Raw genomic sequence first — 19,133 nt, 5'->3', positions numbered from 1 at the left:
CAGGCAAAAAGAAAGAAAATAAAGTTGGCCACGCTGCAATGAAATTGAATTGCGTGCAACGAAATGTGGCGAGGAGCAAGAGAGAAAATGCGGGCAAAAGAGCCCGCCGAGTCGAGTCCGCGCTTCAAACGGTGGCATCAAGATACTTTGTAGCCAAGATAAATTAGCTTATGGATGCCATGCGATCTGCGATTGGCCATATACTTGCGCAAAAAGAGCGTGAAGCCCCCCAGAATTGTGATTGCCACAAAGCCGGAACTCAGGCGACTCTAACTGTCAGTTTATTTATGACTTAAGCTAAAGGAAACGCTGTCTAAAGTTGAAATTTAATCACATAATTTGTACTCAGCATGTGCAGATGTGAAACTATTTATTAAATATTAAAGTAAGTTGGAAGTTAAGAGCAAGAAGAAAATAGTTCAGACCACACAACATATATACATACATATCTGTTGTGTTTGGATTTAACAAATAATAATAAATAAAATCTAAGATGGAGAAACAAGCGGAGAGGCTTTTACATTAAATTATTCTTAAGCAAATTGAGCAAACTATTAGCTTTAAACCAAAAATAATTTGGAAATTGTTCTTCTTAAGTGTGTGAGGAGCCAAATAAAGGCTCCCACAATACAGGAGTACAGTTGAGAAAATAGTCAACTGTACTATTGCAGCTAAAAACAACAACCAATTGCGTTGTTATTGCGGAACAGCCAGCCAGCAACATTTACCGTTGTTGCTAGGCGCTGACCGCAGTCACACGCATTGTTGTTGTTAAACAGATGTACAGCTGTAACCAGCCAAACAGGACAACAACAAATCTAGAACAGAGGATCAAGGAAGTACCCGTTAAGCCGGTATAAAAGGGCGAGCGCGAGTAGAAGCTGGGTCAGTCGATTCATGGGACTGTCCGCAACTAGACTCAGGTCAAGTAAATCAAGTCAGGGTGCAATCCGCAAACGATTTGGTGTCAATCGTAGAATCAAGAGTAATCCTGGTGTTTTCAAACCTGGTGTAATCCTGATCACTAACGAGTAAACCTAATTGTGTCACAAGCGGAGTAATCCTGTTCAAGGAGTAGTAGAGTATTAAATAGTGAAGAGTAAGCCTTCGTCCAAGGTGTAATCTTAGCTAACAATCCTACGCAATCCTACAGCATCTTGCCCAAAGCCCAACAGAGAGTTAGAGAGTGCGACTAACCAGCGAGTAAACCTTATTTATAAGGCGTAATCCCAGTTAGTCAATAATCTCATAAATCCTGTCAAGCCGCCAACGCCAACAAATAATAATAAATACAATAAGTCATAGATAAGTCAGCAATTATTGTAAATTATATCATTCGTAGCCGTGAAGGCAATAATAAATATCTAAAATACAAACAACGTGTTCTTTACTTAAAGCAAGCGACAACAAATTTGTTGTACCGAGCCCACATTACCCGACTGAGCTGCCCTGCATAACAGTCGAGCCAAAAAGGTTCTTTACAAGTGTATTGTTTCAATTCGATGGAAATGATCGTAGTGACTTTGTTTCATTTTCTAATTATACAATTATTGTTGAAATTTCTGTCAATTTATTGCCTAGCCTCATGCTTATTGCCACTGATCTATGAAAACTTCTTACTTTTACTTGAAAGTCTCCACACCCTAATAAGCTGCCGCTCCTGATGGCAATCAATATTTAAATTGCAACACTTCCTTACTTTCCCTGCACTTTCAAATTTCAAACTTTTACGAGGTGTAAACTACAGATTGCCAAAATGTTTGACATTAATTGATGCATAGCCCAGACCCCCACGCAATACAAAATACGAGGCACGAGAGCATAAGGCCCAACCCAAAATCTAATCAAGCTCAATATACAAAACACAATTTGTTAGTTTGCGCCAAACTTAATGTTTACTTTGCACTTTCAGGCATTCAGCCAGACAATTCAACCATTTTTGGTCAAAACTAATAGAGCAATCGATAGATAGATAGATAGAGCAGAAATAGAAAACAAAATAAACCTTTTATTGGCTACTGGTGATCAATGCCATTTGTAACTATTTGTCTGTGTCTAACATCAATTAAGCCCAGCTTGTGTTTTCCCAGGCGCGCTTTAGATAAAGAGACACGCATACGACACACACACACACTCGCATGCACACCCTATTTGAGTTCAAGCCCAAATGATGACACTGCTGATTTCCACGGAATCAAACAGAATTGTTTAGTGGCAATTAAACAAAATTTCACCAAACGCAGACGTTTCGCATGATTAACGCACAAATTTGAGAATTTGTAGCGAATTTTCTTTACCCGCATATAGATGGGACTAACTGTATAAATACAGACAGCGGGTGGTCGTCAGCATAGAGTTGATAGTTGTTGATAGTTTTGAGTTAGGGCTGAGCGGGGGTAGTTAGTTATGTTGTGACGCGGCTGATGAACTGCCAGACAGCTGTCAATGTGTCAATATTAATTTAATATGTCAAATATGAAATTATAGACAATTTTTAAATTGAGCTATAATGGCAGCGCCGCGTTTTATAAAAATTCGTTAGGGTTGTTACTTCTGAATCTGAACTATGCTCAAAACAATTAGCGTGTAATAAAATTTGTTGCACATTTGCTTTTAAAAATTTCAAGTTCAATTACCTAAACATAAATTATGCAGCTACGCCCTAAAATTGATACACAGTGCAACGAGCAACGCCCCCAAAAAATGTAGAAAAATTCTTAAGAATTTTGTGCGTTGATAGCGCGCAGCCCAACTATAAAAACTGTTGAAGCGTAAAAGGATGCACCCTTGGCATAGATAAATATTAAGTGTACTTAGCATTTCCTACCGAGATATAGTGCTGAGGGTTGTCAGGCAAGCAAAGAATATAAATATTTTATAACGAAAAGTTTAAACAAACTGACATTAGCTTAAAAAACTGACCAGAAATATTCGAACTATAGAAAGTATAATAACATTTTAAGAAGTTTGCTTTACATTACATAATGCAAATTGGTTTAAATTTTAAACTGTGAACTGAAATATATACTACACTTATACCACTACTAATGCAATTACAATTGCATAGAGTGCGACAACTCTGCTAAGGTTGCTCTGCAGCTTGACTTTAAATTGCAGTCAACAACGCACGCGTGTTCAGCTCCCCTCTGGCAGTCTCTTCATGAACTGGTTCTACTCAAAATATATTAGAGACTCCGAATCCTCACTCACATATGTGCATGCGGCTTTATCACCGATTTGGTTACGATTACTGCGTGTTGCATTGAGCGGCAGCAAAAGTATTTATTTGGTTGCACATCCACCCCCCATCAGCAATTAGTAAGAGTGCAGTTTTATGTGTTTATTTTTACATATGCCCGCAGAGCATAGCAAACATACTCAGAGGCAGACAGCTGTGTGGCCTAACCTAGATATATGTATGTAGATGTAAATTCAAGTGGTTGCCCCTTTAGGGAGAGGGAGTCGACTGCCGGCACTCCTGCTCCTTGCAGCGCAAGGAACTCAAATTGTGCGTGTTATGAAGTCGTTGTTTGTTATCACACCCCAAAAAAAAGAGAATGTTGTAGAATGCCCCTAGGGGTGGCTTGCTCGACATATACACACACACACACACATACACACACACACACACTCGTCTATGAGTTGAAGTTTGGCTAGCATTTCATAGGTGAGCTGCTTGTGGTATTCTGATTTGATGCATTTAATTTATTAATAAGCCAAGCGCAGTATATGACATTTAGTGCCACTGATTTATGAGGCATTTGATGTTTGTGGCATGTTGATGGTGGCGCGCCCGTCCATTTCCATGTGTCTGTGGCTGGTGTCAAAGGGTTCATTAGCCCGCCAAAAAGGATATTCACACGCTGTTCGTTGTTTGAAGTTGTGTAACTTAATAGGCTGCTAACAAAGTGAAAATAAAAACCTTGCCTAGTAGATTTTTATCATGCACACACACACACACACAGACACATCATAAAACTCTAGCCAAGGAGTTGACGATGCGTCGTCGCAAAAGACAAACAACATGTGGCAATGGCCCCAGCCAAATTGTATCCACATGTGTGCCGCATACTCAACCCCTCAACCCCACAGCACACACACCAAACGATCGTTGTCGTCGTCATCATCATCAGCAGCAGCAGCAGCAGCCGCAGCAGCAGCAACATCATCAAGGGGCAACAACTGAGGCAGCAACGCTAAACAAATTGAAAAATTTCAAGTCCTCAGACTCGCGGCGCTCACAATTGCTCAATCGCGCATTTTCGCGTGCTTCGCTGCCCCAGCTAAGAGGCAGACACACACAGTAGGCAACAACAAGAACGATAAAAAGAACAGCAACTATATGCGACTGCTGCACACAGAGTCAGAGCAAAAGTACAGAGGCTATAGCCAAATCAACGCTCTTTGCTGACAGAGATGCGCAAAAAGAAAAGTCGCACAACTATTTATCGTATAGACAAATATTATACAATTTGTTAAGACTTGTCTAGTTACAGCTTTAAATAACTTAATCTGCATATTATTAGTTTGCAAGCAAAGCCGCTTTGGCATCTAACATTTCGCTTATGCCAGCGCTCTTAAGCGCTTAGCTGACAAATCTTGAAAATTAATTTTTAGCTTTGTCAATTTTGTACCAAAAGTATTTATAACTAAATATACTCACATTAAATATTATTTGTATAACAACAAATTGTGCTTATCAATTAAAATAAATTGATTTAAATTTAATTCAAATTTAAATTTTATATTTTCTTATAGCTCGAAGGTCAGCATTTAATTCAATACATTTGAAATATATAATATTCTATATTTACATAATTCTCATAGCATATCTAAAAATCATTCACTTAGTTAGCTACTCCAAAATTGAGCTCATCACTGTTGCGTATCTAGATACATTTCGTACTTATTGGATTGGATTGGATTGCCTTTGCGCTCGCGTTCGTGCCGCACAAAAGTGACTCGCGGGTGCGCCCTGGCGTGGCCTGGCCTGGCCGCCCTGACGGTGGCGGCGTCGGCGACGTCGACGTCGACGGTCTGCGAGTCTCACTGCGCATTGCGCACTGCGTGCGGAATTTTCTTTTGAGTTTTATTTTCGAGTTGGTTGTTGGTTTCGGTTCGGTTTGGTTGGTTTTTCGGTTTTCTGAGTTTTTCGGTGTGTGTGCCCATCAGTCTGTGAGAAAACGTCGGAGCGTTTGGTTCGCTTGCCTCATCGAAGGCGGAAAATACGACGACGTCGGCCTTTGGCTTATTGAATATCTCTACGTTCGGTTATTATTGCGGGTGGCGGAAAAACTATCTGTGTGATTTAGTGTATGTGTTAGTGTGCAGTAAGTGGAAAAGCGCGCGCCTGAAAGCAACGAAAATTTAATTTATTTTTAAGTTATTTATTTTCCTGCTTACTTCTGCCTTCTGTGCTACTGTCGGCTTTGTTTTTTGTCAAGAATTCTGGATAAATACAGCAGCGACTGCTGAATGGAAACGTTTGTTTATTTGTATATATGTGTGGTGTGTGGTGTGTGGTGGCAAATGCATAAGCCCAACTGTGCACCCTGCCCCCTTGTGCAACGCAAATTGACCGTGAATCTGATGCCCCGAGTGGCTGTTAAGGGGTCGGGGGCGGCGCTATAAGAAATATGGCACACATATGATGTGAAGAATTCAAATATTTCGTGGCGGCAATTTGAAACGGAAGTAAACAATGTGGTGAATGTGTTAAGAAAAAGCTCAAGCTCACATAAAAATAATAAATTATATTAATTCGAAGTTGAATCTTAATTTATAATTGTGTGACAATTTATTTAAAAATAACTGTGCATAATATTAATTCAAATGAAACTTGTAGCACCTTCAAGCAGCGCTAATGAACACTTCCGCGCAGTTTTCTTTTCGAATTTTCATTGAAAAACGATGAATCATAAATCATTAGGCATCGCTGCCAGTTTTCCCAACTTCATTTGCATACGCGCAGCATTTAGGAAAGTGTTGAAAATCAAACGTGGGCAACACACGCCCACCAAAAATGAATTTCTCAACGGCCGCGGCCGTCGCTCTAAACTATTTTGTGCTTATCTTAAAGCGTTTCGATTACTAAAAGCCAAGCAGCAGCGTTAATTTTAATTATACAAAAATACCAAATACCTAGTTCAAGAATCTGAGTAGAATGCAGCCGACTATCTGGCAGATACATTTATTAATTCTAAATGTTAATGCACGTTTGTCATAAAGCAACAGACAGTGCCATGGCATGCTCCAAAACGTTATTTTGACTGCGCGTCAGGCTATAAAAATAATGACAAGTGTGAGGGGCTGAGACATGAAGAGAGAGCGAGAGTACAAGCAAAAATTAGCTGCAGCCCAGACACACAGCTGCGATTGACCTGCTCAGGATGTCGAATTTCTTCTGGAAAATATACTCATAATATGGCAGAGCGCCGCCGTAGTCGTCTCCCCACTTACTCCAAAAAAGAAAATGTATTTTTAGCCGCCCCCAGGCGTAAATAATTCATTTTCCAGTCACAGTTGTTGACATTCGTCGCGGAATTGTTGCTGGGGAGAAAAAAATGTAACCGTAGTATCTGCTGCTTGTGATCTCGTCGGCAAACAAGATCCCCATTTGCACCCAAGGGATTTGCGTTGCATGTCGCTTGTTGTTGTTGCTGTCGTTGTTGTTGTTGTTGATTTGCATCTAAACTTGAAAGTGTTTATGCGCCCTAGTTGGCCTTCTTTCAAATAGTTTTTACTTGCAAGCCGCCAGCGCTGACTGCACATTGAACTTTGACTGCCAATTGCGAAAATCATGAACTAGAAATTCCACTTTGGCGAAATAAAAAGACATTTACTTTATATACAGACATATGTACCAGCAATGTTAAGCTGCGTGGCATGCCACTTAAGCTGCTTTTTATGAGCGCCCCGAAAATACAATAAATTTTACTTTGCTGCAAGTGAAGTGGCATCCAGCTTAGCTACAGAGACTTCTTGCAGCGCAAGCGCCGCAACACAATTAAGTGTCCATAAAATATATAGATACGCTAATCAATGATAAATAGTATACATGTGTGTGTGTCTCTGTGTGTGTGAATGTTTATTGCGACAAATTGCTTTGGCGCTCTGGCTACGACAAATAATTGTTGCAATTGCGGATTTCTAATGAAATTTAAAAGATTTGCTTGCATTAAATTCTTGGGATTTTATGTGTGGGCTTGTCATGATTAAGAGCTGCTACTTAAACTTAAAAACATATAAACAATAAAAGAGTCATGCTCTATAATAATAGTAATTAAAAAACTGAAATATTTAATTATGCATTAAAAAATATTTATGTATTCAATTCAACGTTCCCCAAGTGTCATTAAAAAGAATTCAAAATATATATGTAAATCGTTTGTTTTAAAGATTAGTGCGCCATACAGTAAACAAGCATTGAGAAGTTCCCAATTGAAATCAAAGTGAAATTGAAAAATTTGTTCAAAGTGTGAGCAAACACAAATTGAAACGTAATCAAGCGAAAGTGCGTGAGTTGATGGCTAGATTGCAATATAGTGTAGAGCAAACACAAGGTCAGAGCAGCATCGTATATAGCAGAGGCATCAAAGCCAAACGTCTATAAGTGTGTCTGTCTAGCTGTCTACGGCTCCTCACCCCCCTAGCTCATACCCCGCTGCCCCATTGGCCGGGGCAAAACGCATGAGTTCTGTCAACGAAATGACAAGCAGCATCTGTCTATGTAGCCGTAGAGCAGGACGTGCTGCTGTGCCACAGTTGTTGCTATTTTTATGAGCACACAGCTCCCCACACACACACACACACACAGACATACACACGGCGTGCTCGACGACGGATGCGTGGCCCCATGAAAAATCAATTAACACGCAGAATTATTAAAAACGACGAAAAAGCAACAACAAGAGCAAGAAGAACGAAACACGAATAACGAACGCATATAGTTACATATACCTAAGCATAAGTAGAACTTGCTGGTGCACACCAGCTTCACTCCACTCCACTCCACTCCATCTCTGCATCTCGCCTTGCTGCATCTCTTGCAACTTCAAAGCAGCTGCAGCGCTGCAATGTCGCGCCTTTGCGGATTTGAGTTCGGATTCGGATATGGATTTGGATTACTGCTTGCCATGCTGCTGCTGCAGTTGCTGCAAACAGCAGCCGCTATGAAAGGTAAGTCGCCCAGTCGTTGCACAGGTACAGTTAATTAAATATGTTAGGTATACGCTCTGCCAAAGCAAATCGCAGACGCAGATTCAGACTCGGTAGCCATAGAACATCTAATACCAGCGACATAAACATGCGATTTATCATGGCAAATGATCAACGCACGATTTATGCTCATTACAAATATGGCCAGCCACGAATTGGCCAGATAGCCAAACAGCTAACTGGCGGCAATCCAGCAGCAGCTGAAGACGGTAGCTCGGACGTGGGCAAAAGCTGTCCAAAATTGCATTTACTTAGGCTGCCAACAAATAAATAAAAGTCAAAATAAAGAGCTGCAAATGGTGCAGTCAAGGCAGAGAGACACTTTATGTGCCAACTACTTGGACAGCTGAGAATCTACATTTAGTATAGAAGAAAGACTACAGCGCAGAATTGAATATATATATAATATATATTATTGTAATCTATTTAAATTGAATTCTTACTAATACTTTTGGGCACAACTCTAAGAACAACATGCAGATATCTGAAAAAAATAATTTAGTATAACTTTTAGTACAAGCGTATTAAAAATAATTAATGTTTTTGCATAGTTAAAACAGTTTGCTCAATTTTGCTATTATATAATATATAATATATAATAATATAATATTAAAATATTATTCAGCATAAAAAGAAAAGCATTCATATTTGAATTTTCACTTTTAGCATATAAAAATATATAAGCAGTAGCCAGCGTAATCTTTTGTAGAATTAAACAGCAAAAATTTCAAATCTGACAAACATTTTTCATCAACAAATAAGTTGTTCATTTTGTTACTTTGTTAGCTTTAGTAATAGATTTTTGGCCCTACCGTTTTCCAAGCCTATTGGCTACAATGGTAATCGGTGAGGCCATAAAATGCAACTTCTTAAGTACAATGCGCCGTCGCCGTGCACTTAACGCATTTTTCACGCTTGACATTTGACTTGAGGGCGCACTTTTGTCTTTATCTGCTGGCGATGCCTTCACTTTGTTGCCAGCAGCAGCCTCAGTGCGGTTGACGCTGCGGCAACGAGCGAGCAACACAAACGTAGCAAGTCGCCATTTATTTAGTGCCACACGCACACGGAAAGAGCTGCCATGCTCTTAATTTTTAACACTATAGCGCAAAAGTATATAAATAAATAGTACACATACATTTATAATTTGTATGTATAGCGTATATATTTTTGGCATGCTGCTCTTGTGATAATTTTAGTTGGCATGTGACGTCACTTGCAAAAGACGCTGCCTTAGCATGAATCATGCGCCAGGCGAAAACGCTGTGAATTTTCACATTTTCGCTTCACTTGAATTTTCCACATTTTTTATGTAGAACGCAAAACGCGAAGCACATACAGCACGCGCAAAGCATTGTGCCAAATTTAAGGCCAGTAAACAGTAAAAGATACAATTGTATCTCATATATGTCTGTCAGCAGCAGCAGCTGCCGCCGCAGCAGCGCATGCATATTGAAACATTTAAATTTTATTTCACATTTTGTCATTGTCATTGAGTCATGTGAACATTGTTTTGTAGCTCTTTTTTTATGACTTGTCGATTGCCGTTGATAGGCAAAAAATGTCTATCAGCAATGCTTGCAATTGAATTTGATGCGACCCGCGGCCTAATTAGGCGCTGCATAACCACAATGCCACATGTTTATCTGTTGCAGTCATAAAACGCGGCTCCTTGGCGACTTTTATTCGATTTCAATTGATCTCAAAGGCTATAAACATTTTCTAGGCTTTCACTTGCCAAGTGTTCAAACGATCTCGACAACATCTTAAAAATGAATCAAAGTAAGCTTAAGTTCTGAAAACGAGCTGGGAAATAAGCAACTGTCTTGAAAAAGTGCTCGTAAATCTTAAAAATTACGCCATTATCTTTTCATTAGCGGAGTAGCTGAGTTGAGTTCAATTATTTTGAAATGATCGTTTTTTAAAGAATCAACATGTGTGAGCTTAAGTAATTATAAGGAAAGACGACGACGCAGCTCAAACTCTCCCGAGAATTTTACAAATAATTAACATATGTCAACGCTTCAGCGCAGTTGTTATATATAATATATATAATTGGCTTAATATAGGCTGTATTTGTATCAGTATAGGAAGCGTACATTTTATGCCAAATATTCAGATGCCTTTGTTTATAGGCAGTCGCTTCAAAAAATATTTCCGTAAATATTTCTTAGCCAAAATCCAGAGACTTTCAATTGCTCTCATTATTTGATATGGCTAAAACGAATATACAAGAGCTAATTGAATTAAAGTGTAGACGATACAAAATCTTATGAAATAAAAATATTAAATATTTTTTAAATAAAGGAACAATCAGAAGTTAGTTATCCATCAACGGTATTTAGCATTATTCTTGAACAATATCTTATTTTTAACTACTACTCATTACTTTATAGTTTGAGTTCAACCTATTGCCGTATTCCTCACAATCCTTGCGCTCTCAAACTCTCAACCAATTAACTTGCCGCCAGCGAACTTCATAAATTTTAATTTAACAACTTGCAGCAATTCGCCAAACAACACGCAGCAATCACACAAATCACTATAAACTCTGACATTATTAGTAAAAAAAAAATCAGAGAAATATATACGCATATGTATATGGTGAATATCGCATAAAATTTTGTAACTTGAAATGCTTACAACTGAAATTCGAATACCTGAAGCACATTAATTAAAATATTCAAAAAGTTAGCAGCCAGCAAAAGCGAACGCATAAAATATATATAAAAGCTATATACGACTCTGGGGAAGCCGTGGACTAAACGCGACATATAAGTCAAATAAAATAAACATTGGCCATAACATAAATAGTCGCAGTTGATGCGTACGAGATAAACATAAATTTTAACATAAGGTGCAGTTGCCAGCAAGAGAGACAGAGAGAGAGAGAGAAGAGTAAGTGGGAGTGCTATCTTGTTAGTTTGACGTTGCGTAGCAGCTTCTGCTGCCATAATTCTCTTGCAACGTGCAACTTTTGGTGGGTGGCATCGGTTTATGTGAAAACGATGTCTCATTTGTTGTTGCCGCTGCTGCTGCTGTGTGCGGCACTCTATAGTTATATTTGATATGCATGCAAATTGCCATAGTTGCTCGAATATAAGTTTCATTTGATATTTGTTTATGCCGCTGTAGTATAAACGACGCCCGCGCTATTTTTTGGCAGCAGCAAGCATAACAAACTATATAACGTTAACGTATAATGTGGGTCAACGCTTAGGCGCTTGAGAAAGTGATTTAGGTTTTCCCAACACACACAAACATTTTTCTTCGTCTTTTTTCTTTTCACGCCTGATTGCTGCTAATTGGCGTCAAAATGCCCGCGACCAACGCAAAAATTAAACAAGAAAAACATTCAGTTTGTTTCCGAGCTTGTTTATCTTGTGTACAGCATTGTCAGTTTTGTCTTTTGTGCGTCTGCAACTGTTGCATGTTTATTCAAGCACATACAATACATATATAAATGCGATTCGCATGTGCAGCAGCGATTCATTATATAGAACATATATCATATATAAATTTTAAGCCATGTTTGTGCTACAAAATGCTTGCTAATGTTTTGACATTTAAATGTTTTGACTAGAGAAATACTAAAATAAATATAAAACTATTTTAAAAGCATCAAGACAAATCTAAATGCTTTAAAATTTTATTGCACAAGTTTAGCATATTTTGAATAATACCATAAATCATACTGCTAAATGGAAATATAAAATGTAGGCAGAGTTTTATTTTTTGTTTAGTTATACTCCACATAAAAAGTTAAATAAATGCAAGGCAACACGACCCAATTTGAGTATTTATACAGACAGTTAATTTTATAGCCCTAATTGTTTATTTACAACCTTAATAATATAATATAAAGAAAATTGCAAATTTAGCGAATCCTTTCAGCTATATGCCTAGTAACCAAATAAGCTAATTTTGTATTATTATTTTTCTTTAGACAATGACTTATAGGTTTTCCAATTTCCATAGATTGGTAATGCAGTTACGTTATAGCATATATCTTCTTGAAATTTAAGATGTATTGCTATTTATTTTGTTAACGTAAAAACCATAAACAATTGTGGATTCGAAGTGCTAAGAGAATGAGAACACACATGCTCATGATTAAAGGAAAGAGAAAACACAAAGTTGGATTTATGAGTCGCTTAAACTTGCCTTTAAGGCCCTGTAAATAAAAATGCAAGGCAAAGAAAATAAACAATTTTATATGTGGTTAAATATTAAAAGAGATTAGGTCTTGACAGAGCAAGCACTTTGAAAACGTTTCGCATTGAAAATAATTAGAGAATAAAATTTGCTAAGATTTTCACACGAATCAACTAAAAGTTGACCCCATGAAGATCTGAGCTCAAGGCAAAAACAAAATTGAGGGCAAGCGATATGAGCAATGGCCCTGCGCCATTAGAATAATTAAGCAAATCAAGTACGTAGATGGATCTATGGATAGATAAATGACTGACAGAGTGCCTCAGCATTGACTGACAGCTGGTCGGAGTGACCTGCACAACTTATGCAGCTTTCAATAGATACATATAAGTCGCTGAATCTCTTGTAACTAATAGAACTAGATTGGCAATCAACTTGCCTGCTTGCCACATGCCCCACATGCCAGTGGGAATGTTGGCTGGGCGGCTGGTCGGCTGGTCGTGTGGTCGTGTGGGCGGCTGTCCGGCTATCTGATGAAATGCCCATATTAATTCACATTGTTATTTGTTGCATGTGCTTGCGCTTGTTACAGTTTCGCTGTTCGGCGATGGCTATGTATCGATGCCGCTGCAGGAGGCCAAGATGTCAACGAACATACGCGTCAAGTTTCGCACCGGCCAGGAGGATGCGCTGCTCTTTCTGGCCGCTGGACGCACCGATTACTGCCTGCTGCGTCTGGAGCATGGCCTCATCAGTTTTAGCTATAAAATCGAACGGGATGTGGTGCAGGTGAGTCGTCGTGCAACCAGTTGCATGCCACAACATTAACTTGTATTTTTTGTTCACGCTTGCCACAGCTGCAATCGCCCCAAAGCCAAAAGCTTAACGACCTGGAGTGGCACGATGTGGCCGTGCAGCGTTTCGAGAACAACGTTACCTTACAGGTGGATGGACACATTATGCGCCAGCAGCTGCCAGGCGAGCTCGGCGCACTCAATGTGCACTTTGGCACATTTCTTGGCGGCGTCGGTGATTTTACGGCCGAGTTTCTGAACGATGTCATTGGCTTTCGTGGCTGCATATCCGATGTGAGTGGCAAGCCTAAGCTCTGTAGACAGTCTAAGTCTAATTTGTTTCTCTTTGGCGGCAGGTCTTTTACAACAACATTAACATCATTAAGCGTGCCAAAGATCGCACGGGTCATACGACCAGTATGGGCGTAGCCTGGAGCTGCAGCAATGAGTTCGACGGCACCATTCAGGATAGCATAAGCTTTCTAAGTCGATGAGTCATGCGTGACAAGTGTACATAGTTTTATATATATCTAATACAATGTTTGACAAATCGAATATTAAGTATTAAATTTTTATACTTGAGTATATTTACTTTTTGTCATTTAAGTATTTATGTTAATTTGCAAATGATTCGATGTATTCATAAATTATTACAAAATAATATATTTTATATAACTTATACAATTTCCCATTACCTTCTTCCACAGTCTGTCATTTCAATTTCGCACCATGACCGAGTCCGGCACAATTTTCTTCAACGGCGGTTATGACTTTGTGCTGCTTGAGATTGAGGACCAAAAGCTAAAGCTGACCTTTAACAAAGCGGGCAGTCTGGTGCAGTTCACTACCAATGAGCTCATAGCTGATGGTAAATGGCATAGCGTTGTCTTGCGCTATAATGCGGCCATGGCGGAGCTGATGCTGGATGAGGCTGCGCACACTTATAGCGGACATCATGCAAATGAGAGCAAGACGAGCATAAATCTAGAGAAGAGCGTGTTCTTTGGCGGCGTGCAGGAGGAGACGCGTCGGCGTCTCATCAACAAGGGACTGCGCATAAATGAGTTGAGCTTTAAGGGCTGCATGCGAGAGCTGAAAGTGAATAATTTGGCTTTAGGTTTTGCCGAAATGAGCATCTCCAGACACTTGGCGTTGGGCTGTCTGTGGAAGTATCCTTGTGTCGAGCATAATCCTTGCTTGAAGAGCGGCATTTGCAGTCAGCATGGTGTGGATGACTTTATATGCTACTGTGATCAGAGCTATTGCATCAAAGCGGACTTTCAGGGACCCTTTAAGGTAAGTTTGAAGAGTTAATGTTTATATAAAATGTAATTTAAATTTGCACTTACAGATCTTCACGGAAACTAGTCCAGAGCTGGAGCTGCTTTATATCTCACCCATGCAGTTGCTTGAAGGCGGTTCCACTTTTCTAACGCCACGTATTATAGAAGTGCTGCTCGAAACTAGACGCTATCCCAGCCTCAATGAGCAGTCGATTGCTTTTCATGTGGTGCAGCAGCCTAAGTTTGGACAGCTCCTGCAGTATGTGCAGGAAAAGTCGAGTTTTGTGCCCTGCCGCAGCTTCAATCTGGCAGACTTGAACACAGATAAACTGAAATATGTGCATAATGGCCAGGAGAACTTCAACGATCACGCCACTTTGGATATGCAAATATATGGCGATGCGCATAAGATACCAGAGAATATTTTGGGCAAGCATCGTTTTCTGCTGCATGCCAATATAACACCCACAAATGATCCACCACAGCTGCAGCTGCATGCGCATAAGATTCTGCGCATCTTGGAGGGCATTGAGCGCGTCTTGGATGTAGATCTCTTTAATATTGTTGATCCGGATAGCGAGCCCAAGGATTTAATCTATACCATAAAAGCTTCGGACAACTCTCAGGAGGCCTTTGGTCGCTTTTTGGTGGCCGGCGTGCCCAGCATGAGCTTCTCACAGCAGGATGTAGATGTGGGCAAGGTTTCCTATCTCTACAACTCCACCACCGTAGAAGCCTTCAGCTATCAACTTCAGCTGCAAGTGTCAGATGGCATAGAAACTAGCGATACTATTTATCTGCCCGTCTCGGTGCATCCACTGGAGCTGCGCGTAGTTAACAACACAGGGCTGGTCATGATACATAAGAGTTCGTTGCTGCTTTCGCCTGCCAACTTGTCCATTGGCACCAATGCTGCCGATGAGCACATCGATATACGTTATGATGTGGTCAAACCGCCTCAGCATGGTGCACTGCAGCACTGGCGGCAATTTGATGGCTCTTGGATCAATGTGGAGTGGTTCACTGACAGTCAAATGCAGCTGGGACATGTGCGGTATCTGCATAACAGCGATTTTCCCTGGCATGATGAATTCAAGGTGTGTATTTCCCACTGTAGGCAACTTGCCAACTACACTAGACAACAAATATGTTTCTTTCATTTAAATCGGATAGCTACATTACTAATGTCTATAAAAAGCTTTACTTAATCGAAGTCTCGATGGATATATTCATATTTTATTTTAAGACTTATTTGTACAATATATTTATATTTTAGGGTGACCATCTTTTGTTTAGCTTATTACAAGGATTTTCTTGTTGCAAAGTGTTAACTACTTTGACTTTCTTTTTGCAGTTTATTGCATCATTTGGATTTGTGACCACGCAGACCTTTGATTTCCGGATTACGTTTACACGTTTGCGCATTGAACGGAGCTCTCCAGAGGTTATTGCCATCAATGGCACGCGCGAGCTGTTGCTGACCAATCAGTTGCTCAACTTTGAGACTGTGCCCGTCGGCAGCTTTGGGCGCAATGTCATCTATAAGATCATCAAGCCCACTATGTATGGCGGTATTTATGTGGAGGGCTCACGCAAGCCGGCCAAACAGCTGGACTCGTTTACGCAGCAGGACATTGATAAGCGACGCATACGCTATCGCACCCATCACAGTTGCTACTCCAGCTTTAATGACAAACTGGAGTTTGTGGTGTCGGTGGCTGAGTGCGATGATGTGCCCGGGAAGCTGCAGCTACTGTTTAATCCGCTGGAGACGCTGACGAAGACACTAAGCTATCAAAAGTTTGAGACATTACAAGTGCAGGAAGGCGAACGCGCTTTGATAACAAAGAATCACTTCGAGATACGCTTCAATATCTATGAGAGCCTGCAGTTTCAGGTATCCTTGCCACCTGCTCATGGCGTGGTCTGCAAATATGATGAGTTAAGTGGGCTAACAACGCCCATTGAGCTGTTTACGCTGGAGCAGCTATTTCGCAGTGATGTCTACTATTGTCATGATGACACAGAGTCCACGCTGGATAACTTTGAACTGTTGATACTCTCGGGTGAGCAGACGGATCTGCAGTTCGTGGCCAACATGCAGGTGCACATAAAGTTGGTCAACGACAATGAACCCTATCGCATTGCTGTGGACCGTGTATTTCATGTGGTGCGCAATGGGTTGCGCACTTTGAACTCCAACATTTTGCAATATCTCGATGCGGATGTCAATACCAATCATACAGACATACACTTCATACATGTGTCCAGCACCAATGGCGCTTTCTACAAGTCCGGACAATTTGTGGACAACTTTAGCCAGGCTGACATTGCCAATCGCAAGATAATGTTCCAGCACAGCGGTCCAGATGTGGGCACTGCCTCATTTATAGTTACAGATCGCCAGCACGAGGTCAATGGTCAGCTTGAAGTACGCGCTTCAGATCCGTTCGTCTCCATGCTGCCTGCGAATGCTTCAATTGTGCAGGAAGGCAAATTTGTCGTACTCAAGAATAAGGATTTCGTTTTGGAAACCAATTTGGATATGAAGCTCGATGGCATTTACTATGAGGTTATAAAGCCGCCTTCCTACGGCATACTCATGTATCTAAGCGGTCAGCGGGCTGAGAATGGCAGCCTGCTGCATAAAGCCACCAATTTCACTTCGCTGGGCAACTTTACGCATATGGACATAGAACGCGAACGCTTGGTCTACTGGAATACGGAAATAGCGTCAATGGATAAATTGAGGTATGCATTAACTGAACAAGTTGTGTAAATTGTCTAAGGCTTTCTTAATAACGAACAGATATCGCGTGCACATAAAAAACATCACAGCAGAGGGCGAAGTCATCTTTCGCATATATCCTTCAGCATACTGGGAGCCGTTACAAGTTAAACAGAACAAAACGCTTAACGTGGAGGAATCCACAAGCGTCTTAATCTCCAGAGACGTATTAGAGGTAATTTACTTAAGATTTTTAAAAGTATTGCATACAAATTGACAAATTTTCTCTAAAGGTTGTGCATCCCAACATCTCACCGGGTGATATTACCTTTCTGGTAACCTCATCACCTATGCATGGCTATCTAGAAATGCAGTCCATGTCCTTTGACGACGAATACAATTGCAAGGTCTTCGATCAGTCCTCTGTCAACAATGAGAAAATGTTTTATATACAAGCGGGCGTTAATCAATCAACTGATTACTTTGTATTTGATGTTACCAATGGCATTACCTGGCTGCGACAGCTTGTACTCAAGATAGTTATTATTCCGGAAAAGCTCTACATGCATACAAACATTATCTCTGTGGTGGAGGGCAAGACGGTGCAGCTAAGCGCCACCGATATACAACCCTACTCCGAATACTATCGTGGCAAAATAGTGGAGTATATAGTGACCATAACGGGCAGCTCCGGGCATATACTAGCAGGCAATTCAAAGGTTAAGCGCTTTACGCAGAAGCAGCTGGAGTTGGGCACTATACAGTATGTGCATAACGGCAGCGAGAACAGCACGGATAGTCTGACTATGGTGGCCATGGCGAGGAATAAGGAGAGTGAGCCATTTGAGCTGGAATTTGTTGTAGAACAGGTAAACGATGAGCAGCCAATGATGGTTACCAACACGGGTCTGCAGGTGTGGAATGGTGGACGTTATATTATCAAAAATACAGATCTATGTAAGTTTAAAAATATATTTAAGCATTTATAATTATTTATCAATTTCTTTTTTTTTATGTTTGCAGTTGCACAAGATTACGATACACCGCCAGAGAACCTTACCTATGTAATACAACATATTTATGGCGGCTACCTGGCCGAGTCTGCTACTCCGCTGCAGAAGATTGAGCAGTTTACCCAAGCGCAGGTTAACGCTGAACAAATCTACTTTATGCACGACACCAACTCGCGACGCAACGAGCTCAGCTTTATAGTCACCGATGGACTCTTCAATACCAGCACTCAGTTGCTGCACATAGAAATAAAGCCCATAGAGATATTAATGATGCACAATGAAAATCTGCACGTGTTTCCGCTCACCAAGAAGCAAATCCTACGCGATCATTTGCACTTCAAATGCTCGGATGAGAACCGTGAGATACGCTATAACGTTACAGTGCCACCTACATTAGGACGTCTGATCAATGAGTACCTGGGCAACGGTTATGCCAAGGAGATAAGTGAATTTACGCAAAACGATTTGGACAATGGTCACATCTTCTATGAACACACAGCTGTTATTATGGAGTTTCGCATTAATGATTCTTTTTACTTTGATGTTGTCGCCGAGCGCAGCGATCGGCTGTTAGATCAAAAATTTAATATAGAAATCTCCGTATCCTCTGGCGGCTTGTTAAGATTTCTGCCTGTTTCCAAATTAACTGTGGACGAAGGTGGCTCAGTGCCTATAAATCTAGATTTTTCGAAGATCTTGGAGTACTTGAAGACGCGTGCAGGCATTAATAATCCAGAACTGTTTATTGAAACTGCTCAGAAGCCCTCACATGGCAGCATAGGCCTAGGTCATGAGTTTAAGGCCGTGCAGCGTTATCATCCCAGCGATTTCTTTACCAAAAAGGTTTACTATATACATGATCACACGGACACGCTGGAGGATACCATACTGATGGGTGTATATCTTACTCAAGGGTAAGTTTCATAATCCATATATATTATCC

At 40.4% G+C, this 19,133-nt stretch overlaps 1 protein-coding gene across 1 annotated transcript; it reads left to right on the top strand.

Moving 5' to 3' along the window:
* Positions 1 to 8,105: 8,105 nt before the first annotated feature.
* LOC108607898 (chondroitin sulfate proteoglycan 4) lies at positions 8,106 to 19,108 on the top strand. Its single transcript, XM_033294742.1, is given in 10 exon segments — positions 8,106 to 8,178; positions 12,965 to 13,161; positions 13,230 to 13,460; positions 13,523 to 13,674; positions 13,874 to 14,462; positions 14,518 to 15,546; positions 15,804 to 17,200; positions 17,259 to 17,412; positions 17,471 to 18,134; positions 18,201 to 19,108. Coding segments are annotated over 10 exon segments (5,364 nt in total). The 5' UTR covers positions 8,106 to 8,135.
* Positions 19,109 to 19,133: the final 25 nt, after the last annotated feature.

This window comes from Drosophila busckii, chromosome 2L (genome assembly GCF_011750605.1).
Source record: "Drosophila busckii strain San Diego stock center, stock number 13000-0081.31 chromosome 2L, ASM1175060v1, whole genome shotgun sequence".
Lineage (NCBI taxonomy): Eukaryota > Metazoa > Arthropoda > Insecta > Diptera > Drosophilidae > Drosophila > Drosophila busckii.
The sequence above is the reverse complement of the archived record's forward strand: the minus strand, read 5'-3'. Positions and strand labels throughout refer to the sequence as shown.